This window comes from Podarcis filfolensis (genome assembly GCF_964270895.1).
Source record: "Podarcis filfolensis genome assembly, chromosome: 9".
Classification (NCBI taxonomy): Eukaryota; Metazoa; Chordata; class Lepidosauria; order Squamata; family Lacertidae; genus Podarcis; species Podarcis filfolensis.
The window spans coordinates 48,923,544-48,945,101 of NC_139610.1; the positions used below are offsets into that span (position 1 = coordinate 48,923,544).

The 21,558-nt window shown below is 42.6% G+C and overlaps 2 protein-coding genes and 2 long non-coding RNA genes across 4 annotated transcripts in view; 3 read left to right on the forward strand and 1 right to left on the reverse strand.

Moving 5' to 3' along the window:
- Positions 1 to 712, reverse strand: part of BBS12 (Bardet-Biedl syndrome 12) — a 7,092-nt gene extending 6,380 nt beyond the window's left edge. The window contains exon 1 of the mRNA XM_083571264.1: positions 571 to 712. The gene's annotated coding sequence lies outside the window, so the exon portion shown is untranslated. The remainder of the gene's footprint in view (positions 1 to 570) is intronic.
- LOC310742617 overlaps positions 1 to 9,029 on the forward strand; it is a 114,390-nt gene extending 105,361 nt beyond the window's left edge. The window contains exon 2 of the long non-coding RNA XR_014538615.1: positions 7,055 to 9,029. This is a non-coding gene — a long non-coding RNA (uncharacterized lncRNA). The remainder of the gene's footprint in view (positions 1 to 7,054) is intronic.
- On the forward strand, positions 840 to 6,270 carry LOC310742447 (uncharacterized protein). The gene is made up of 5 exons (XM_083571974.1): positions 840 to 977; positions 3,925 to 4,080; positions 4,890 to 5,018; positions 5,104 to 5,241; positions 5,801 to 6,270. Exons 1-5 carry the CDS (start codon positions 888 to 890, stop codon positions 5,888 to 5,890), a joined length of 603 nt encoding a protein of 200 aa, XP_083428100.1. The 5' UTR covers positions 840 to 887; the 3' UTR covers positions 5,891 to 6,270.
- Positions 9,030 to 15,069: 6,040 nt separating the features above from the next.
- LOC310742717 lies at positions 15,070 to 21,032 on the forward strand. Its single transcript, XR_014538661.1, has 6 exons — positions 15,070 to 15,354; positions 17,089 to 17,179; positions 17,310 to 17,345; positions 19,172 to 19,312; positions 20,763 to 20,840; positions 20,943 to 21,032. It is a non-coding gene; the product is annotated as an uncharacterized lncRNA (long non-coding RNA).
- Positions 21,033 to 21,558: the final 526 nt, after the last annotated feature.

Below are 21,558 nucleotides of genomic sequence, written 5' to 3' on the forward strand. Positions count from 1 at the left end.
AATATTTCAGAGAAGTGCACTGTGCATGCGTGCGTGTATTCACCCGCCTCTCGACTTGCAAAACCAACACCGAAAGGATTAGAAAGTGCGACTGCTTGCCTGCCAATTCTTGGAACTCGCTTCTCAAAGTGGAAGTGTTTGCGGCTCAAACTCTCCTCACCCAGGAACCACATTAACTGCAGCCTTATTACTGGGTGCACTTCCCGGAGAGCCAACTCCCGTTTAAGTCAGCGGGCGCAAAAGAGGACTGCGTGGTTAATGTGTAAAGCGTGCAGGGAGAACCCGCTGCAGGGGCAGACTGCAGACTGAAGCCTTTTCACCTCATGTTCTGACTCCTGTACTCTCTTGTTCCTTCCTCGCTCCCTGATACCTGCGCAACCCACGTCCAGTATTAACATTCACGCCAAAGAAGCGTCCTGGAGAGCTCCAAAGCTTGCTCACAACTTTGGCATCACCGCACTATGGCGTTCAGGGTTCAATGTGCCTATCACCTAAGGGATTTGTACTAGTAGAGACACTCTGCACATGCTAAAAGGCAGTTTATTTTCCTCCTCCTTTTTGCTCCCTCACTTATTCCAGAACTCCGCAGTGCAATTGGGGAAGGGGCCAGCTTCCTGACATAAATCAAGCCCCTGGCCGCTCTCTCTCCTCCCTGTTAACAGCACGCCGGCGCCCTCCGATGGGAAGGGGGGGGGGCGGTTGCCAGGACACCACCTCCGCTTTGTTTGTGTACCCAGCCAGAAACGGCAACGGCGTTCTGCGTGACGTCACAAGGCCCGCAACTCCCCTCCTGCCGCCTGGTTGGCCCTAGGAAGCGAAAGGAGCCGGGGCTTGCCGGGAATCCCTTCTGTCATTGGACAGTGTTCAGCTTTTAGGGGCGGAGCGGCATGAGTCAGAGAACGCAGGTGGTCGAAGAGTCGGCATCCGCCTCTTCGTTGAGCGAACCAAGCGCGGGGCGAGACAGATTTTACAGAATGGTGAGTTGTGCTTCCTGCCCGCAGTTCTTCATGCATTATAAAACAGTGCCTGCTCCCGCCTCCTACTTATGAGGACCAGAGCTGGTAAAGCTGTCTGTTTGCCCGCCCATTCCAGTCTCTTCAAAGCCCACCCACCCCTGGAACATCTTTCACCCCCCACCCATCATGTTATTCGTGGTTTTCTCGCGGTTTCCTATGATAAGCTGAGGCGAGTAAAAACAACGCCAATACGAATCTGACAGCACACAGTGCTCCCTTGAATGTTTACAGGGAAGTAAGACCCACTGAGTTACTTGCAGGTAAGTGTGCCATTTAGCTTTATAACTGATGCCTCCATCTCAAATTTAGAAGACTGTGGGGCAGCAGTGCCCAAGCCCTAGATCTCTTGTGCCAGCCTCCATCTTTCCTGCCCCTCTCCACTTTTTAGACTTAGTTGGGGGAAGGGTTACTTTGCTTTCAGGGTGACTGGGTCTGCTCGGTTTGCCCCAGACACTCCAGACGTCTGTGCAAACTTGTGTCGTGCCTCCAAGTAGCAAGCAGCATTCCTTCTCTGAGGCAGTTTGAACAGCCACTATTCAACACGCTTTCTTCACACAATGTGCATGTGTGTGTGTAATGGTAAGACCGCCATCACACAGCCTCCACTAGAAGATTTGCAGTGTCACATCACAATCCTGGATTTGCATGAAGTCGTTGTTGGGTAGGGGAGTCAAAGAGAAGACAGGTTGCACAACAGCTGTGGCTGTGGCATGAGAACTAGAAGGGAAGGACACTGAGAGGGGAAAGAAGTGGGAAAAGTCTGAATAGATTTGCAAAAAAGGTTTTAGCAAGAAGAAATAGCAGAGGTGCATACAAAACAGAAGCTAACACCGAAAATGTAACACAACAGAGCCTCTCTCCACTCCTTTCTGAAGCTTTGTTTTAAACCACCACTTTCCCCTTCAGTTATCTCCTTCTGCTTGCTCTACTCTGTTATTTAAAACCTCAATTTTCCACTCACTGTCGCCCTCTGCCACTGTTTAAAACTGCCATTTTCTTTTCAGCGCCTCTCATTTTTTTCTTGTACAGTGGTACCTCAGGTTAAGTACTTAATTCATTCTAGAGGTTCGTTCTTAACCTGAAACTGTTCTTAACCTGAAGCACCACTTTAGCTAATGGGGCCTCCTGCTGCCGCTGTGCCGCCAGAGCACGATTTCTGTTCTCATCCTGAAGCAAAGTTCTTAACCTGAGGTACTATTTCTGGGTTAGCGGAGTCTGTAACCTGAAGCGTATGTAACCTGAAGCGTATGTAACCTGAAGCGTATGTAACCCGAGGTACCACTGTACTCAAATTTTCTCCCTCTTTCTTTCCTCAGCTGCCCTGTGTGAAAGAGTTAAAAGGATGCAGAGCCCTCAAATATTCCACAGTACTTTAGGACAATGTATTTCATCCCTGGTACCATGTGTTGTTTTCAACATGAAGTTCCAGATTCAATGTAATCATTTAGAATAGGTATTTTATTAGCAAGCATAAACACCCATGTATGTATAGGTACAACATCTATCAACTGAACTGAACCTTCTCTAACTGAACAAAGTAACTGGCAGGTGTGCTTCTCTAAGATTCTATTTGCCTTAAAGATACAGCAACTTATATAATCACAGCAAAAGTGGCTACAGCATGGGAACGGATGTGGTCTCTGTGTAAGGGGGAGTTGAAAAAAGGAGTTAGGGTGAAGATAATAACGGAGTGTGTGGGCTGCGAAATAGATGAGGAAATATGAAAGTGGGTGTGGTCTGTGCGGAAGGAGGATGAAGAAGAAAATGCAGGGTAAAGGTGAAAATGGATATGAAGGGAGTTGCAAAAAAGGGAGCAGAAGGTATAGGATAATGAAAACAAGGACAGGAAAGTGTTTGAAGAACAGGTGGGCTTAATAAGTGGGCAGTAGGTGAAAAGGGTGCTTAGTAGTTCAATATGTGAATGGGGAGGAAGATCCAGCTTAGTGTGGGAGGGGCTGTGTGCAAGGGTGGATTGCACAAAATAAGAGGGGAGGCATAGACACAGGGGTGAAGGTGCAAATGGGTGCAAAGCAGGGCTGCCAAACAGAAGAGAGAAGTGACTTCAGAAGTGGTGTTGAGAAAGTGAAAAGCGAGCTTAGTAGCTGCATTAAAAGGTACTGGTCTGTGCCTATCTACTTAGAGCTCCTCTTTGCATAGGGTGAGGTGGCACGGCTGCATGCTTACTTGGGGCAAAGGCTTATACAACACAGCTGGACTGCCTGTGTATGTTCAAACATGTATTTGTTGAATGAGCTGCCTTGGACAATGCATCTCCCCAGTTTGTGGAGGTGAGCATGTGTGTGCAGCTTGTCTCCACCCACCATGTCTGCCATGCCCTTCATGGTATATGCGAGGCGGGAAAAACCCAGTGACACTTGCACAATTCTATGTGCGTAGATGATAATTGTGTGCGTGCTTAATTTCCTGCTTTTAATAGGAAAATCAAACCTGATGTTTTTCTTTTTGCCTATGTGCATTGATAACTGTACACATGTGGGCGGCCATTGTACATTCCATCCCCACAGGTAGAGATGGGGAGGGGCAGGTGACGCTGGTGTGCTAGGAAGGAGGGAAAGAGTAGTGCGTGCTTTCTCCCCAATATGTGATGGGCCAGATCTGGGGGAAGGGGGTTGTATTGCCTGATCTGGTTCCATATCTAATATAGACCTGTGAGAACACCTTTGCGTGAGTAGTCATAATAGGTACTTCAATACAGAACAGTGAGGGGCGGGGAGGTAAACAATTGCAGCCCAAAAGTCCTCTGCTCTTTAATTTTAGCAACTTTGGCAAATCAAATACATGTAGACATAAATATATTTTTTTAGAATGTGATAACTATGTATTTTTGTATTTTTAGCTTTCTGCAAATAATCTTTTTAAATTCTCTCTTTCTCTCGCTTAATGAAAGGCATCCGGTTTTAGAAGACCAACCTTGGGTGCTAACCTACGAAGGAAAAGTGGGCTGAAACATGAATTGTCCGAGGAGCAAAAGCAGGAGGTCCGGGAAGCTTTCGATTTGTTTGACACCGATGGATCTGGCACCATTGACGTTAAAGAATTAAAGGTATGTGTGTGTATTCTTGTAGTGATTTATAGTGCGATCCTAGGGATGCAGGTGGCGCTGTGGTGTAAACCACTGAGCCTTGGGCTTGCCAATCAGAAGGTCGGTGGTTCGAATCCCCACGACGGGGTGAACTCCCTTTGCTCGGTCCCTGCTCCTGCCAACCTAGCAGTTTGAAAGCACATCAAAGTGCAAGTAGATAAATAGGTACCGCTACACCGGGAAGGTAAACGGCATTTCCATGCACTGCTCTGGTTCGCCAGAAGCCGCTTAGTCATGCTGGCCACATGACCTGGAAAAACTGTCTGCGGAGCGGACAAATGCTGGCTCCCTCGGCCTGTAAAGCGAGATGAGCACCGCAACTCCAGAGTCGTTTGTGGTCCCTTTACCTAGTGCAATCCTAACCATGTATACTTGGAAGTAAGCCCTATTGATTTTAGTGAGGCATACTCTCAGGATTGTGGTTTTTGTAAGTGAAGGCTGACTGTTTCTTGCTTCAGAACTATTTCTACATACATAAAAATTTAGCTTATTAATACACAAACTGAAACAACCATAGCTCAGTTACAGAGCATCTGCTTTGCGTGCAAAAGGTCCAAGATTCAACCTCTAGATAGGACTGGAAAAAATATATACAAGTCTGAAACTCTGGGAAGCTGTTGCCAGTCAGTGTTGACAATACTGAGCTAGATGGACCATTTTCCTGACTTGGTTTAAGGCAGCTTCCTGTCTTGCTAATCACCTGGTGCCCATTAATCACGCAAGCTTCCAGGTGGCTCTCCCTTATGTTTCCAACACCTTTTCTGTTACAGGTTGCAATGCGTGCTCTTGGCTTTGAGCCAAAGAAAGAAGAAATTAGAAAGATGGTAGCAGATATCGGGAAAGAAGGAAGCTGTGTCATAGAGTTTGAAGACTTTTTGACTATGATGACCCAAAAAATGGTAAGACATAATTTTGCTTTTGTGCAGTTGGAGTAAGAGTCAGCACTTCTTTTTTTACTTCTCTCCCCCTTCCTTTTCTTCAAAGAGTGAAAAAGATACCAAAGAGGAAATCCTAAAGGCTTTCCGATTATTTGATGATGATGGGACAGGCAAGATTTCATTTAGAAACCTAAAGAGAGTTTCCAAGGAACTTGGAGAAAACTTAACAGATGAAGAGTTACAGGTAAATGTTTTGCTTTGCTAAGCCTTTATTCATAGATGCTGCACGACTAAACGACTAAACAACAGCAATAGTTGGAGCTGGCGGTACTGAGGGTCATTGGGCTGTTTAATTGTATTTGTGCATATTTCAGAGGGCTCTAAAGTACACCTGTTCAGCCATCACCTCTTCCAGGATATGCTGTTCCATTTCCCCCTTGCTGGTATTCTCCGCACTCCTGCAACATGCAGTGATCATTTTGTAGAACTGAACATGCTCAGTCCTGATTGTTGGAAGTTTGCCCCCCCCCCCTTCCCCCAAGAGAAAGAAAGAAAAAAGACTATTTTTTGTAGTTCTGAAAACATGAGTGTCTTCAAATCCCGCTGATACCTTGTGTTTAAACAGTTCTGTTTTGACTACATAAGCAGAGGCATTTGGCAAAAGAGTTTGCTGTTTGTATTTAGGATACTTATTCATCAAGCATTACAATTTTGGGCATTATAATGGAGCTGAGAAAACACTTAACAAAATGAGTGCTGGATGCTTCCAGGTCAGTGCTTAATCTTCAGTGTTTTTTTTACAGGAAATGATAGATGAAGCTGACCGTGATGGTGATGGTGAAATAGATGAACAGGAGTTCTTGAGAATCATGAAAAAGACCAGTCTGTATTAATGGCTATGTTACCTAAAAGGTGACCCGCAAAGATTTAAAAATATTTCTGCTATTCTATGATGAGCTCAATAGGATGCCAGGTTTGGATTGAGGGAGGGAGATGAGTGGTGCTTTTGAGAGAGAGAGAGAGAGAGAGAGAGAGAGAGAGAGAGAGAGAGAGAGAATGAATATCTGCCAAATCGGTTTGGGGTTGTTTTTTTAAGGTGCTGGATTTAAACGGTTCCTGACTCAAAAACTGTGCTTCGTATCTGATCTGACCAAGTTAAGATTGGTTCACATTATAAAACTTGCAAAATGTAAGAGCACAGGCAACCTCCTTCCTAGGACTTTGAGAGATATCACGATGATTTATTACCCCATTAAAAACAACAAAAATTACACCAGAATTGTTGACTTGTAATTCTTCATTAAAGAATTTGCACCAACATGTGTTTGGTTTGGATGGTAAAGTGATAAGATCTTTATTTGTCAATAACATGTTCCTCGCTCAGCTACACAGGTGAATACGTACGAGCCTTAATTGTAGCCACATTTAATTTTTTCCTCACTGAAAGAAGAAAGGATGGTACTCTTAACTGAAGGGGAGAGATCATAAGGTAGATGGTTTTGGATGCCAGTAGTTCCTTACGGAGTGCCAAGCAGAGTTCTGACCCTTAATGCATCTGAAATGTGAGGGTGGTCAGTTTGATCAGGGAAATGTCAGGGGACAAATTGGAGCTGCTTAACCCTCTCCCCTCCAGTAGTTTTTTCTGCTCAAAATTGTCCTTTTCAGCCAGTGAGGAGCAGATGGGGATGGAATTTTGAGCAGGAAAACAGCTGGAGGAGGAAGAGGTAAGCACTGCCTCCTCCTGTTGTTCCTCTGCTCAAATGGACAGTCGCTAATGATCACCCTTCTCCTCTCTTGCATCTTGTTTGACCCCCCCCCCCCGCCCACTATTTGAATTTTAACCCATATCACTGGGATTCAGCTAGCAACAGTGCTCTGTGTCAGGAATGGGAAGCTTGTGTACCTCAGGCTGTTGTTGGATTTCATCTCCTATCAGCCGCAGCCAGCCTTGCCAGTGGAGAGTTACATCCCTAAACATCTGGAGGGCCACAGGTTCCCTGTCCCTGCTGTACATGGAGGTGCTTACAGTGTATGCCGGACTGCTGCAATCTTGTTAGTCAGATCTTATAGAATTATATAAATGTTTGCTATACAAAGCCCTTGAGGTTTGCAAAGACCTACGTGTAAACTTTTTCTTTCTTTCTGGGAGTAGCCCCAGTGAAGTTAACACAAGCCATCTAAGGGTGACTTTGGTTTGGCGTGTTTTTAATGTCCGGTTTGCCTAGGTCTTGCACTCAGTGCCACACAGTGAGGGCCATATGCCAAATCGTTGCTTTTCACATGGCAGCTTCTTCTGAGTGGCATGATCCTCCACATGGGTGCCTGAATCTGTGGTGTGGAGCATCTTAAATAAACAAACGTGGGTGATCTCCCAATGAAAGTGCATATAAATTCCTAACCTTCCCTGAAAGCGTCAGTGCAATAAATGCTTTACGAAGTTCATTTTTTCTAGAAACAGTTACTTGGTGTTGATTAACAACTTTTTTGTGGCTAGTATCTGTCTCACAGTCTAAGCAGGACCACTTGTCAATCCCATTCTAGGTGTTTTACATGTAGGAAATGCATGTATGTAATCTACTGCTTGATGTCTCATATGATGCTTTTTTAACTTTATGAGATCTTCAATAAACCAGCATTAGACTGTACCCGAGAGCCCCCACCCCTTTTTAAAAATGCAGGCAGCTACTTTCACAAGGTAGGGATGATTTTACAGTTTTGCTGGGTCAGGCATCAATGATCTACTGACAGTAGGTTATGGGCCTAGCAGAGGGTTCCAATGTTTGACTTCCAGCATGTTCTAAACCAGCTCTTGCAATATGTAGGTTGTGCATACTTTGGAGTTCAACATTCTCATGAAGCAAACCTTGCCTGAGTCCCCCGCCCCCAATGAGGAAAAGTTTTGAGCTTTTTAATTTAGGAAAAAGTGAGTAAGGGGCAGACATAATAGAAGAGGAAGTTGATAGAAACAAGTTTTCCTTCTCTTCTCCTAATGCTAGAACACAGGATGGAGAAAGTTTAATTATACAATCCTCTCTCTCTCTAGATGTAGTGATGGCAACCAACTTGGATGGCTTTAAAGAAGGATTAGACCAATTCATGAAGGATAAGGTTAAGTCCATTGTCAGATGGTATGCCTTTGAATCTGACTTGCCCATTATACTAAGTGGGTAGAGAGTGCTGTTATATGCAGTCCTGTTTGTGGGCATTTCATGGGCCTCATGTTGGCCACTGTGAGAATATAGGATGGTGGACCGGATAGCCTTTGGGCTGATTGAGCAGGGCTCTTATGTCCATATATATGTTTGGAAGAAGTGCAAGTCTGACAAGTGAGCCTTAGACACCAGGAAGCGCACTTTGGAACACGTTGAGAGAGGAGCCTGAAGAGGAACTTTTACTTTTTACATTAGTCACCAGCCACTGTGTACAAGGATCAAGATTTAGATTGCCAGAGATACAGACAATTTGGGGCAGGCAGGAAATCTGATAAACAGAAATGGAAATGTGAAAAAAAAAGTCAGAATTTCATTTGGCGTCACAACGCCTGGGCATGGCGGTGAAGAAAACGTGAAGTGCGGCATGCTGTCTGCCAATGAATGGGGGGATTTCTCTTCGTTTGGGGCTTTTGGGGACTGTTGATATGTAACAGATTAACGGGATGCCTTGGAAACATGATCTCCACCTACTTTTTTTTCTTTGCATTTACGGTAATAATGGGGAACAGTAGTGATTCCCCCCCCCTTTGGTTTAAGTTCCATTTTATTATTCATAGTGAAACTTGGTAAGATGGGCCAAGCTTGAAAGTTACTTCATCTATACACCTGTGGGTTATTTCTCTGATCTTTTCTTCTTCTTTAATTGCAGTCTGAAGTTATTTACTTGTTCATGTTCCAAGGCATAACACTTTGGAGCTACTCTGCCCTCATTTCCAATTTCCTGTTTGTTTTTAATGTTCTGCTTACATGTATATCTGAGTTATATTATTATTTGGTTCTGGTTTAATAAAGATAATTGAATCCTTATTGTACTTCTAAATCATTTAGTGCTTTTATTCCTTTCACTTTATATTTTAGCAGCTGCCATAGGGAACTGAGGGAGGCCTAGATGTAGGTATGATTCACTTAATTCTTCAGTGGGTTTACAGTTTCACCACTTATTCCTGTTGGGCTGTAAAGAGGCATCTCATTAGATTTTGACTCACTAATTGTGGTTTACAGTATGATACATGGGAGGCTTAAGTAACATTGCAATGTACCATTAATATTGGCAAGGTTCTTGTAATAATATACAAAGCCCCAGACAAACTGAGGGCAAGGTACCTTACTGTCAGGGACTGGACTGAGGAGGAATGGTGGAGACTGCCTCCTCCTCCGCCTCAATCTTCCAGAGAAGAGGAAGACAGTATAGATTTACAACAGTGGTTTCCAAAAGGTCATGGCTCAGAGATAGATGAGGGGCAAAGCTGGGAAATAACAGGAGAAGGGGGGAAGCAAGCAGAACCGGAGCAGCTGGCTGACACGTTATCACTAGAAAGCATTCCAGACCCCCTTTCTCCCAGAACCCGGCGAGCAGTGAAAGTAGGAGAGCAAAGAGCTAAGAGGCAAATGGCCTTAAACAGCCACCGTAAAGGGGGGGGGGTGCTGTTGACAATTGAGAAGGAAAGAGGGGTGGAGTTTATTTGGAGCAACACCATTACTCCAAGAGGTTGCCTTTCTAAGCCTCTCTCTGTGAATATTGAATAAAAGACTTTGGTAAGAGCTTTTCTTGTCTGTCTGTCCCTGGCAGCCTGCCGTGGGAGGATCGGATTCTCTGATGTCTGACACTTACGGTATGCCTGAGCCCTTATATCCCAGCTGAGCTATTAATTATCCCAGGGTTTCAGAAACCCAACTTGCTCCAACTAGGCCATTTTGTGTCACTGGTCCCACGTTGTGGACTATTCCTTCCAGCAGAGATTCAGCATGCTTCCTAGCTACTAATTTCCAGGCATCTCTTGAAGACCATTTAATGCCAGCAGGCCTGTCCAGTTGTTTAATTTTCAAAAGTTGAGTTAGTCATTTTAGTGACAATTTTGTATTGTTTTATACTATTGTATTTGTATATGTTGTGCACTATCTTGATATTTTTTTCTGACTGGGAAGTGTGTTTATTAAATCAACAGCACACATTTTTCAGAAACTTCCAAGTAATCAGAGAAAAATTCTATGAAACTACACCAAAAGGTCTAGAGGTGGCCCACCATTTAAATAATGAGTGTGACTTCTAACCCAATCTGCTAAGAATTAAGTCCTACTGAAAGCAATAATGGTTATGGCTAAAGTAGCCAATGATGATCACGATAGCCTTATATTTAACTCTAGCTACATGTAAGATGGGGAGTCATACATGAACAGAGATAGATATTATCTCAGAGACCTGCATCAGATTAATTTAGCAATTAACTGGGGAAGGGATTTCCTGGAGGGAGAGGAGAGGAAAACTAGGGAAAGTCGTAGGACTCAGATTACATGACCCATCCTTTCTGTTTCCAGAAGCATGCCCCACCAGCACATACCCTTGAAACACACCTCGCCATTTACTTTCGATATATACAACGATGCCAACAGTCCCAGAGGTGCATAGTGCAAAGGGAGAAGGGTCTCCTACTTCCTTCTCAGACACTCCAGAATGCTGATTAACAGCACTTGGGAAATAGATTCCTCTGAAAGACTGAGCCCCTGGGAGAACTACATCTCCCACAAACCTTTAAGCTGTTGTCCCAGTATGCCAGAGAAAGAACGGAGAGGAATTTCCCTCCTTGCAGCACTAGGTGTCTGCCTGTGTTGACACATGTATTAAAACAAGTGGGGAGCTGGAGCTGGAATGGCAGCAAGTACAATGAAGAATAGAGGATGAGCAGGAGGCAGTTTTTCTCTGTCTCAGCTTTTGGTAGCTTTAGAAACCTGCCCCTTCTTTGAGGCATGCTGATAATTCTGTGTCTGAATGATTGAGGCATAACACTGATGCATATTCAAATACACATCTAATTGAAAGCAGATTACAATTTAAGGGAGAAATTCAGATGCACACCTCATTTACTTCAAATTATGGTTCCTAATTCACATGTGATATGCACACAGATCAGAGTGATGAAGCAGGAATTCTAACACATCATTTAAAATATTTAGTGGCACTTATTTTATTTAGTGCATGAAATCTATATATCGCTTGATTGTAAAAAAATAAAAATCAGGTTACATGGATCTAGTTTACTCCATATTGCTTTAACAGAAATGCGTTCACAACCAACTGAATTATGTGCTAGAAGTTCTGTTGAAGAACATTACAAAGCTTAATTTTTTTAAAAAAAATTATAAATACTTATGAATACACATAACTAATTCCAAAGGTAACTGTTAAGCTTTGGGGAAATTTTCCTCATGTTTTATTCAAATTCACATTGACGTTTTCACCCATTGTTCCCATTTAAACTGATTTGCCACAGATAGCTGATGGAAAAATGCTGAAAGGAAATAACAGAAATGCAAAAATAACAGCACTGAATACAACTACTTAAAAAAAACCCCAACAAACTGCAGGATGTGTTCTTATTCTTTAAAGGCTTAGCAATGCAACATGTTCTATGGAAAAAGTTTACTGAGCAAAACAGCTTAGCCCTTCAATGATGTCATGAGAACTGCATTAGCAAGCAAAAAAAATCTAAAAAGTCCCCAGAAGCATCAGCGAATTTGTCAGACCTTTTTCAAGTAAAATGCAACCACAATGCCAGAAACAAAGGCAACCTCAGAAATGCTGTATAGATTATGATACAGAGAACGTGATGATTATTAACTTCGTTTATACTTTCTATAGTGAATCATATTAATTGTTTTGTTTTTAGTGGAGCATGGAGAAAGGGTGAATCACCTATTTCTGAACCATTTCTCAGTGCAGTTCCCTCTATAATCTGTGATAGATAGCCAGGACAAGAGTGGAACCAGAGTTAATTCCCAAGTTACTCCCTTCTTATGCTTCCCAATTTCTCTCTCTCTCTACTCCCATCATTTCCTTATTCTGCAATGAAAGAAACTTCACAGGGGTCACTTTCAACAAAATTCTTTGAAAGCAGTTAATTTCATCATTAGCCTTTAAAGGGGTTGAACTGTATGTAACCCAATAGTGACTAAGCTATAGGAAAAGCATCTCTTCACTTTAAGAATAGGTGGGTGGGGAAACCTGGCTGTGAACGAGGGCTTAAGTCACTGTAGCTGGGTGGTAAGTGAGGGGAAACAGAGAATTGTTGCCCAGGGTTTCTAGAATTCCACTGAATAGAATTCAGATTTAAAGCCCACGAGCTGTTGACTCAGCATGTTCCTAAACTGAGCTTTTAGAAAAGGCGTAACCCCTGCTCTTATCAGATGTGGACTATATCAGTTCTTCAAAGAGCATGAACTGCACAGGATACCGTAGAGAGATCACACACTTTTAAATCCGTGGTTGGCGCCCTGCCTGGAGAATTTATATATTTATATATTTATTTATCTACCAATCAGGCTATGTAGACATCCTGATTGCAGAATGGTTTACAGCACACATTAGATAAAACAGGATTATAATTTTAAAAAGAAGCAGACATGAAATACCATTAAAATGAACAGCAGATAAAATAATCGCAAGGATTAAATGCCACAGCAATGCTGAATAATAATAATAATTTATTATTTATACCCCACCCATCTGGCTGGGTTTCCCCAGCCACTCTGAGCAGCTTCCAACAAAAGATTAAAAGTACATTAAAACATCACTCATTAAAAACACAGACTGAAATGTGGAGAAGTGAACTTACAATTGGAAAAATGAGAAATGAGGGAGAACCAAAACTGACCAACTTGTCCATCTCTAGTTCCATCCGATACTTTTTTTAACTGACCATGTTGTGTTGTGTTTTCTGCTGTTGTGCCTTACTGTTAAAAGGTAAAGGGACCTGTGACCATTAGGTCCAGTCGTGACCGACTCTGGGGTTGCGGCGCTCATCTCGCTTTATTGGCCGAGGGAGCCGGCGTACAGCTTCTGAGTCATGTGGCCAGCAGGACTAAGCCGCTTTTGGCGAACCAGAGCAGCGCACGGAAACGCTGTTTACCTTCCCGCTGTAGCGGTACCTATTTATCTACTTGCACTTGACGTGCTTTCGAACTGCTAGGTTGGCAGGAGCTGGGACCGAGCCACAGGAGCTCACCCCATCGCAGGGATTTGAACCACCGACCTTCTGATCAGCAAGTCCTAGGCTCTGTGGTTTAACTCACAGTGCCACCTGCGTTCCTCGCCTTACTGTTAAGAGTTGTTTTATTGTTTTTATTGATTTTTTAAAAAAATGTTCAAGAGATTGCCATTCTGAGAGAGGTTTGCAGTGTGGCAGCAAAGGGGTATAAATCACAGAAATCAATATCTGTGGAAGTGCTTAATGCTTCAGATCACTAAGGTAAGCTTTTATCATATAAATTAGCAGGTGACTAGCAGGTGGCGCTGTGGTCTAAACCACAGAACCGAGGGCTTGCTGATCAGAAGGTCGGCAGTTTGAATCCCCGCGATGGGGTGAGCTCCTGTTGTTCAGTCCCAGCTCCTACCCACCTAGCAGTTCAAAAGCACATCAAAGTGCAAGTAGATAAATAGGTACTGCTCCAGCGGGAAGGTAAATGGCGTTTTCGTGCGCTGCTCTGGTTTTGCCAGAAGCGGCTTAGTCATGCTGGCCACATGACCCAGAAGCTGTCTGTGGACAAACGCCGGCTCCCTTGGCCTATAGAGCGAGATGAGCGCGCAACCCCAGAGTCGTCCACAACTGGACCTCACAGTCAGGGGTACCTTTACCTTTACCTAACACTCAAAAGGTTGGATCATAAGAACTGTGAGCAAATTTATGCCTATGGATTGGGGTTTTCCAGCTTTCTCCTTCCCACTGCAACCCCCTGTGCCAACTCCACAGATCTGCAAAACAGCAGTCCTTTGGTTGTGGTGAGAAAAGGAATTCATCAAGTGTCATCCTCTACCCCCTTATGTGAACAGGAGTGCTTTCCATTTGCTTTCCAACTCAATATTAATAATAGAATTACACAAGGAGAACCTGTAGAAAACAATGGGTGGGATTCACCTAATGAGTTCCATCAGTGGAAGCCCTGTGCAAGGTCTTATACTTGCACTATGGGGCTTTCTCCGCTCTCTGCCCCCACCCCAAAAACTGGCTTGGGGGCAGGGGGAGCTGGGAGAAGAATCAGAACATCATAGGTGGGTAGGAGAGGGGGAACCATTCCCTGGGGAGCTGAAGAGCATAAACAGACAGAATGTTCAACTGACATAGCACAACTTTAAAGTCCTCTGAATGTTGTATCTTCACCTCCTAGAAGAAGAAAAGAAGAGTTTGGATTTGATATCCCGCTTTATCAGTACCCTAAAGAGTCTCAAAGCGGCCAACAATCTCCTTTCCCTTCCTCCCCCACAACAAACACTCTGTGAGGTGAGTGAGGCTGAGAGACTTCAAAGAAGTGTGACTAGCCCAAGGTCACCCAGCAGCTGCATGTGGAGGAGCGGGGATGCGAACCTGGTTCACCAGATTACGAGTCCACTGCTTTTAACCACTACACCACACTGGCTCTCCTAAACGAAGCTGAGAGTTCCTGTCACAAAGTGAACCACAAAATGGAACAAGTGAGCAGGGATGGTCTGCTCATGAGGTGGGCTGAAGAAGTCCAAGAGACAGTACCTCCAGGGGCTCCCCACCTGCCCCACTGCCAGTGGAGAAGCAGCATTGGCAGTGCCAGTGGTTTCTGGTGAGATCTCATGAAATCTCGTGCGCTCCATGCAATCTCCATGAAATCTTGCCAGAACCTGTGATCGCCACTTCATGGGCACCACCACACAAGAGAGGCTTCAACGTTGGTGACACCTTCTAGTTTATGCCCCTACAACAGAGCAACAAAATCATCTGCTGCCCTATGCTCAGTTGTGACCTCTACAGTTAACACAGAGTGACATCACCATCTGTACTAGCTAGTCAACACAACTAGGGTACATGCAAAGGTGCCCCAATGAGTCTCCATCCCCCAAAAGTCTCAAGCTGGAGCATCTTTTGAAAGCCTTGGCATAATTTTGTTTTATCTATTGTTTCAAATCCTAAATATTTGGGATAAAGCATCCTACATTTTAAAAAGCCCTACTGGTCCACTGAAGCTGAGCTATAAAAAAATATAGCCATATTTTAAAGTCCTTCATATCTGAGAATGGAGAGAGAGAAAATGATCTGCGTTATTACACATCGATTTCAATGATATTTCCCATCATCGAAAACTGTATTTCTTGAAAGAAGACAATCATGAAGGGCAAAAAGCAGGTAGACGACACAACACCAAGAGATCACCACAGCGACCCCTTTCTGTGGTGTGGGGTCCAAAGGAAATGGGTAAAGCCACATACACCAGCACCTTGTTTGTGCCAGTGTTTGAAACTGTGATATGAAGCTAGGAGCTAAATGGCACCTTAAACTTAGGTTATGGGCGCCGCAATGTACTTGTGTTAACCAATCAGCAATAAGCACATGTGTGGCAATGCTGTAATATTCAATAAAAGGGACTCCCCGAGACTTGCTTGGGAGATGCCTCCCATATGACACTTGCTACTTGTCTGTCGTTATTTCAACCCAACAGGGTAGGTGCGCTTTTTTAATAACAAGAATACAAAGCTGAAAATGAATGAACTTACATTCATTTTTCACTTGGCCTAGTCCTCATCTTAAGACTGCAAAAAACAGCCATACTTCCCTTGCCCCCCCCCCCAATATTCTTATGAGGGTCCCTTCTCCAGTCTTCAGAGAGTGGTTGGAAGTGGAGAGACAGAAAAGGTCCTCCTTTTCTTTCAGCAGTGGCAGTTTTAATCTGAAATCTTAGGCTCAGTACTGCGTCCAGAGCTCGGAAACTGCTCACATTAATGAAATTCCCTGTCACAAAATGCACCTAGAACAATAGGAGTGTCGAATGCTGGTATGTGGTCTTGGTATTTCAAGGTTCCAGAGCTCATTCAGATGGCAATCCTAAATACATTTACTAGAGAATAAACTCCATGGAAAACAGTGGGAATCTGGAGGGTGCCATGCCAGTTCCCCCTGGTGTAGTGGTCAGAGTGCTGGTTTGAGACGGGCGAGACACAAGTTCAAATCCCTTCACTGACTGGGTGACCATGGGCCAGTCACCATCTCTCAATCTAAGGTACATCACAGTATTGCTGGAAGGATCAAATGAGAGGACTATATTGGCCATTCTGATGTCCTTGGGGGAATGGTGAGAGGAAAAACTTATGACACATCTCTCTAACGTGTATGCTTTTCATGATAAGTGGAATCAAGACACAGAATACTTCTAGACCAGCAATTTGCCATGTGAAGTCTGAAACAGCCCAGGAAAGGACTTATTCAGATCTTGGAGCGTTTGAACAAACTCTTAATAATTTGGATGACCAATTGGCATACATGAGCTGAGCAGTTTCTGAAAAAAGTACAACTCCATCCATAATGCTTATCCCCCTTCTGTTTTAAGGGTTCAAAACTAGCAACTAAAATTTTACCCCAACTTCTGTTGGGGAAAAAGTTGGGTTAAGATTTGATTTGCTGGTGTGAAATTGGGTCTGCCAAATTATGACAGGTAAGAGTCCGTCATGCACATACATCATCTTCATTTATTACATATACATCATATTGAGGCACATGACTCATACTGAAAATGGGAATTCACCCTTTCACTCTTTTTCCCTGCCCAATATGCGAATGGGACATATTTTAACTCATGAATCCATGCTCCTACGCACAAACTCTCTCACCTATATGCATCAAGCCAGTGGAAAAGAAAAAGGGGTTACTCATTAATCCATGAAATAAAGCTTTCCAAAGTGAAATGTGTGGTTTTTCTTATCTCACCAGAAAGTCTTAATAAATAGGTAGGTATAACGTACCTGAGAACAGCTAAATTAACCTAACTCTTCAGAGAGCACTTATTCTCCTTATGATTTAAAATTAAATTCCTGCAGATATGTCAAGGGTGCTCATTTACTGTCTGCTCTGTGCCTTTTCTACCAGTCTAATTCAGGCTGCTACAGTCAAGAGACCCACTACAGCCTTTAATGAACTCATTGAGAACTTAAAACACTTGCAGCGTAGGATACAAAATGTAAGTATGGTTTCAATAGCAATGCAAATGAAATGTAAATTTTCTATTTATTGGGGTGGGGGTGGGGAATTAACAAAGTTTTAAATGAAAGTATGAAATATAAAATGTACTTGTTTTTATATTTATCTAGGATACTGTTGAACTACATTCACCAAGAAATATCCTGGTAAGACTGACTCAACATTTGCTTTCTGTTGTTAAACATTCTAGATTTGTTTTCAAATTGTAGCTGTTGATGCCATATGTATTGCATAGTGCTGAATACCTATATCATGGGTACTGGTCATCCATTGTTGGGTTGCTCTTGTGCAAGTGAAATGGCCCTGGAAGAAGCAGTGATTTAGGATTAACCAGATCTCAGGAGAAAAAAGCACTCATCGCCTTGCAGGATTAGTTTCTTATTTTGTTCTAATTAAGTAATAAATATACATTGGTCAAAGGCTAGAACATACAGCTCTCTCAATCCAAACGGATTACTGATTTGTTAACAGGGTGTGTGGTAGAAAGGACTGATGCCATTTTAGTCCCAAACAAAGGCAGCTGTTTATACCTTTTATTGCACCAGCTCTGCAGGCAGAGCAGCAAGTGTTTTGTAATGGCAGGTCAAAAGTTTGTTGTTTATTACACTTGTACAGCACTCTTCTTTCAGAAGCTCAAAGCCTATTAGGCGAGGCTTCCACGGTGTCCCTGCTTAAAACTGGGTCATAATATCCACCTAGCTATAATATCAGGTTCTCCAAGGCCACCATCAGCTGGCTATTCTACAAACCTAGTTGGTCAACGTAAAGATATCACCAGAGTCATTTTGAATATTGTTTTGATGAAGGAGGACTAACACAAGAAAGGTGACTGTAATTCTAAGCATGATCTAGGGTAACATTAAAAGAGAAAGAAATTTCACTTTTAAATTGGCATTTTGCATTTAAAATAATTGAGGAAGAAGAAGATTGTTTTTACCCAGCAAGGGATCTTGGAGTTAAATGTGCGTAAATACAATTGTTTCCTGAAAATAGTTAGAAGGGCAAATAACATTGCTCCATGAACTAGTTGCATTACACTTGACATCATTATGCATTATAAAAAAGGTATATATTTCTGAAAGCTGAAGTATGAAAATTGAGCACTCTTGTTTGCCTTGACTTAAAAAATAAATAAATCAGACCACATAGAAATTGCTTCTTTTACAGAACAATATAACTGAAAACTTACATTTTAAAAGTAACAGAAAAAACTCACCCAACTTCCTTCTGCTTACTACATTCTGTTACGCTTCAGAATGCTACTCTGTTTTTGCTCATAACTTGAGCAAGGAAGGGCTTCCACTTCTTTGCTACATTTGTTAACTGTAAGATATGATTATAGTTCCCATCAAATTAGCATTCTTTAAATAGCTCAGTATGTGTTAAAACAAACAGAACTAGTTTCCCTCTTAGAAAACCCTGCCAGGATCCCAGAAGCAATGTATCTACAGTTAGTGACTAACTGCTTAATCATAACTTTTCAAGCAATACAGTCTGCGAGGCTCAGGAAGTTAGCGGTTTCACACACACAACAGTCTTTTAATGCCCTTACCTACCACTCTGTACTAGTAGTTTTCTGGGCATAGCGGTCTTAGTTTAGAAAAGGTCCCATTGTTGTAAATTTGGGAAGCTCAAGGCAGATTACAAGCTTGAGTAAGCAGCGTTTGGGGAGCAAGAGTGGGAGATGGCTATTGCTTTCACACCTGACTTGCAGGTTTCCTGAAGGTAATGGGTTGGCTGCTATTGGAAACTGGACTGGTTTTGCACTGTATGTGTGAAGGGCACATGCAAAACTGAAATGGGAAAAATGCCAGTTGTACTTGCAAAGCTGTCAGAATGGCAACATAAAGTGGTAAAATGAGTACGGACCTAAAACACTTCATGTGGGAAGACAAATTTGACTGTTCAAATATGACCAGAAGTCTAAGAATATCTTGCATCAATATAATGATATATATGTTTTTCCTTCCAGGGCACTTGCCTCCTCTCTGCCTTAGACTGCTTCAAAAATGAAACCTTATTATTAAGGCCACTACAGGATCGCAAAACAGGTGTGATCCTCACTCGCATCAAATATTTCCGTCCTCCTCCTATTCCCGGTGCATCTGACTCGGTATGGCTAATGATAACATTTTATTTTACAGTAAATGGACTGACCCAATAATTTGTCTGATGTTTTGGTATGTTCCATTAGGTTCTGCAACAATAAAGGGTGCTAGCAGGTTTACCAGACATGAAGATTTGTGCCTGTATCATTCAAGATTAACTTTATAAATAATTATGTTTCACATGTCTGTCTCAACAGATGGGTAGTGGATTAATGGGCTTAGAAAGCTCAATGGAAGCTGATACAATAAGAGTCAACACATAAACTATATAGCACCACAGCTTGAATCATCACATGGCACTGTGAATAAGCCATTAGACAACTTCTAATGATTAAATAGGACACTTTATTTCCAACTTCTACTCTCCCTGCTGTGTCCTCAGGGACAATAGTATTAAGAGCAGAATTGCTTTTAGAAGCTAGGTATGTAGCACCCCCAGCTGAAAAGTAAAACAGTGAGTGAATTAAACTATGGTGTAACATGATCAGGAGTAAGAATATAAGCTTCAAGTTCCTGTTTCAAGTAGCAGCTCAGTTTTTATTATGACAAACATTGGCCAGACCCACACACTCTTGTTGGCTTTTGGAGAAATCACTCTCCTTTTCTAGCGGTATTCCCTTGTGCGGTGTTGAATTCTGGTCTTCTATAATGACTTCTGTGGTGGCATGAGGGGCTACAGCTCCCTATGATCCTGGTCAGTGTGGCCTTAGACATGTCACTATCTCCAAATCTTAAGCAAATGGATGATACTAACCTACTTAGGAGAATTCTTGTAAGGATTCCTTTTGGTTCTTAAATGGCAAAACGATATTCTGATGTGGTAAGACTGCAAGTTACAATTTCCTGAAATTCATGGAAAATGTATGCTGGGGTTGAAGTCACACTTTGTCACTTTGGCAACCTTCTGCCAAAAACTCATTGCTTATGTAGGATTGCCCGAATAAACTGGAATAATCAGTGTGAAGACTGGGCTGGCTTTTCTGCCACCCAGTTTTGCATTCAAACCTATAGGATTATATACCGTAGAGTTTCAATGACAGAAACCTAGAATTTTGAGATGCTGTGTTGGACCTGTGAGACCTCAAGTCATACACCTGTTCTTAAGGAGAAGGCTGAACCCAGAGCTTCCTGCTTCATTTTACCATTTGAAAATGACTCCAGGTGATGAGGCTAAAATACCACATCTCAAAGAAAGTGTTTGTGTTCAGCCCTGGGATATATGAAATAAAAGATGATCACCAACAAGTTTTCTAGAGACTAAGCATTGCAACCAAGGGTATCAGGTGGCACAAACATTACAAAAGTGAATAGGTAACACTTAAGATAGGGGACAGCACCTTCTTACTTTCTCACCTTTGTTTCTTTTCAAAAAAAATGGAGACAGCTAATTAATTTTATTGTGTACATGCTTTAAAACACATGAAAAATAAGTAAGACTTTTTCTTCATCTGACAGACGTGCCCTTCATGTACCAGATATAAGAAACAGAGCCTAAGAACATTTCTGGATGACTTTATAGCAGTGCTACAGCAGGTAATAAAAGTGTAATCACAATCATCATTATCTTGTTTTTGGCATTTGCTTTTTCAACTTGTCTACTAGTGTTTAACATTTTTGTGATGTCTATTTTTACAGATGTATCAGCTTCACATGGAAAACCAAAATCAATAGGACACCTGCTGTTTCAACACCCGCTATGTCAGTAATATAAATGTAAATATTGTCTGCCAGCCACATTCTTCTTTTGGGTGGGTGGGTGGGTGGGGTATATTGAACTATTCAGTGTGGGCATGTGGGTTCACTTGGACATTTCCAAAATTGCCAGCAAAAAGAAAAGAGAACAAAAAGTATACTCTAAAAAAACCCAATTAATTAATTCATACAGTGGAAGCTTGGGTTGTGAACGTGATCCGTGCGGGATGCACGTTCGCAACCCACAGCATTTGCAACCCGCAGCATTCACAATCCACAGCGTTCGCAACCCACAGTGGTGTGTCTGCACATGCGTGGGTTGCAATTCAGCACTTCTGTGCATGAGCAAAGCACAATTTAGCGCTTCTGCGCATGCACAACCGCCGAAACCCGGAAGTAACCCATTCCGGTACTTCCGGGTTTCGGCGGGTCCATAACCCAAAAAAATGCAACCTGAAGTGCCTGTAACCCGAGGTATGACTGTAATTCTATGAAGTAAGATGTAATACACCATTTTAAAAGGGGACTGTTTCAGTACTGTGACCAATAAGCTACCTCC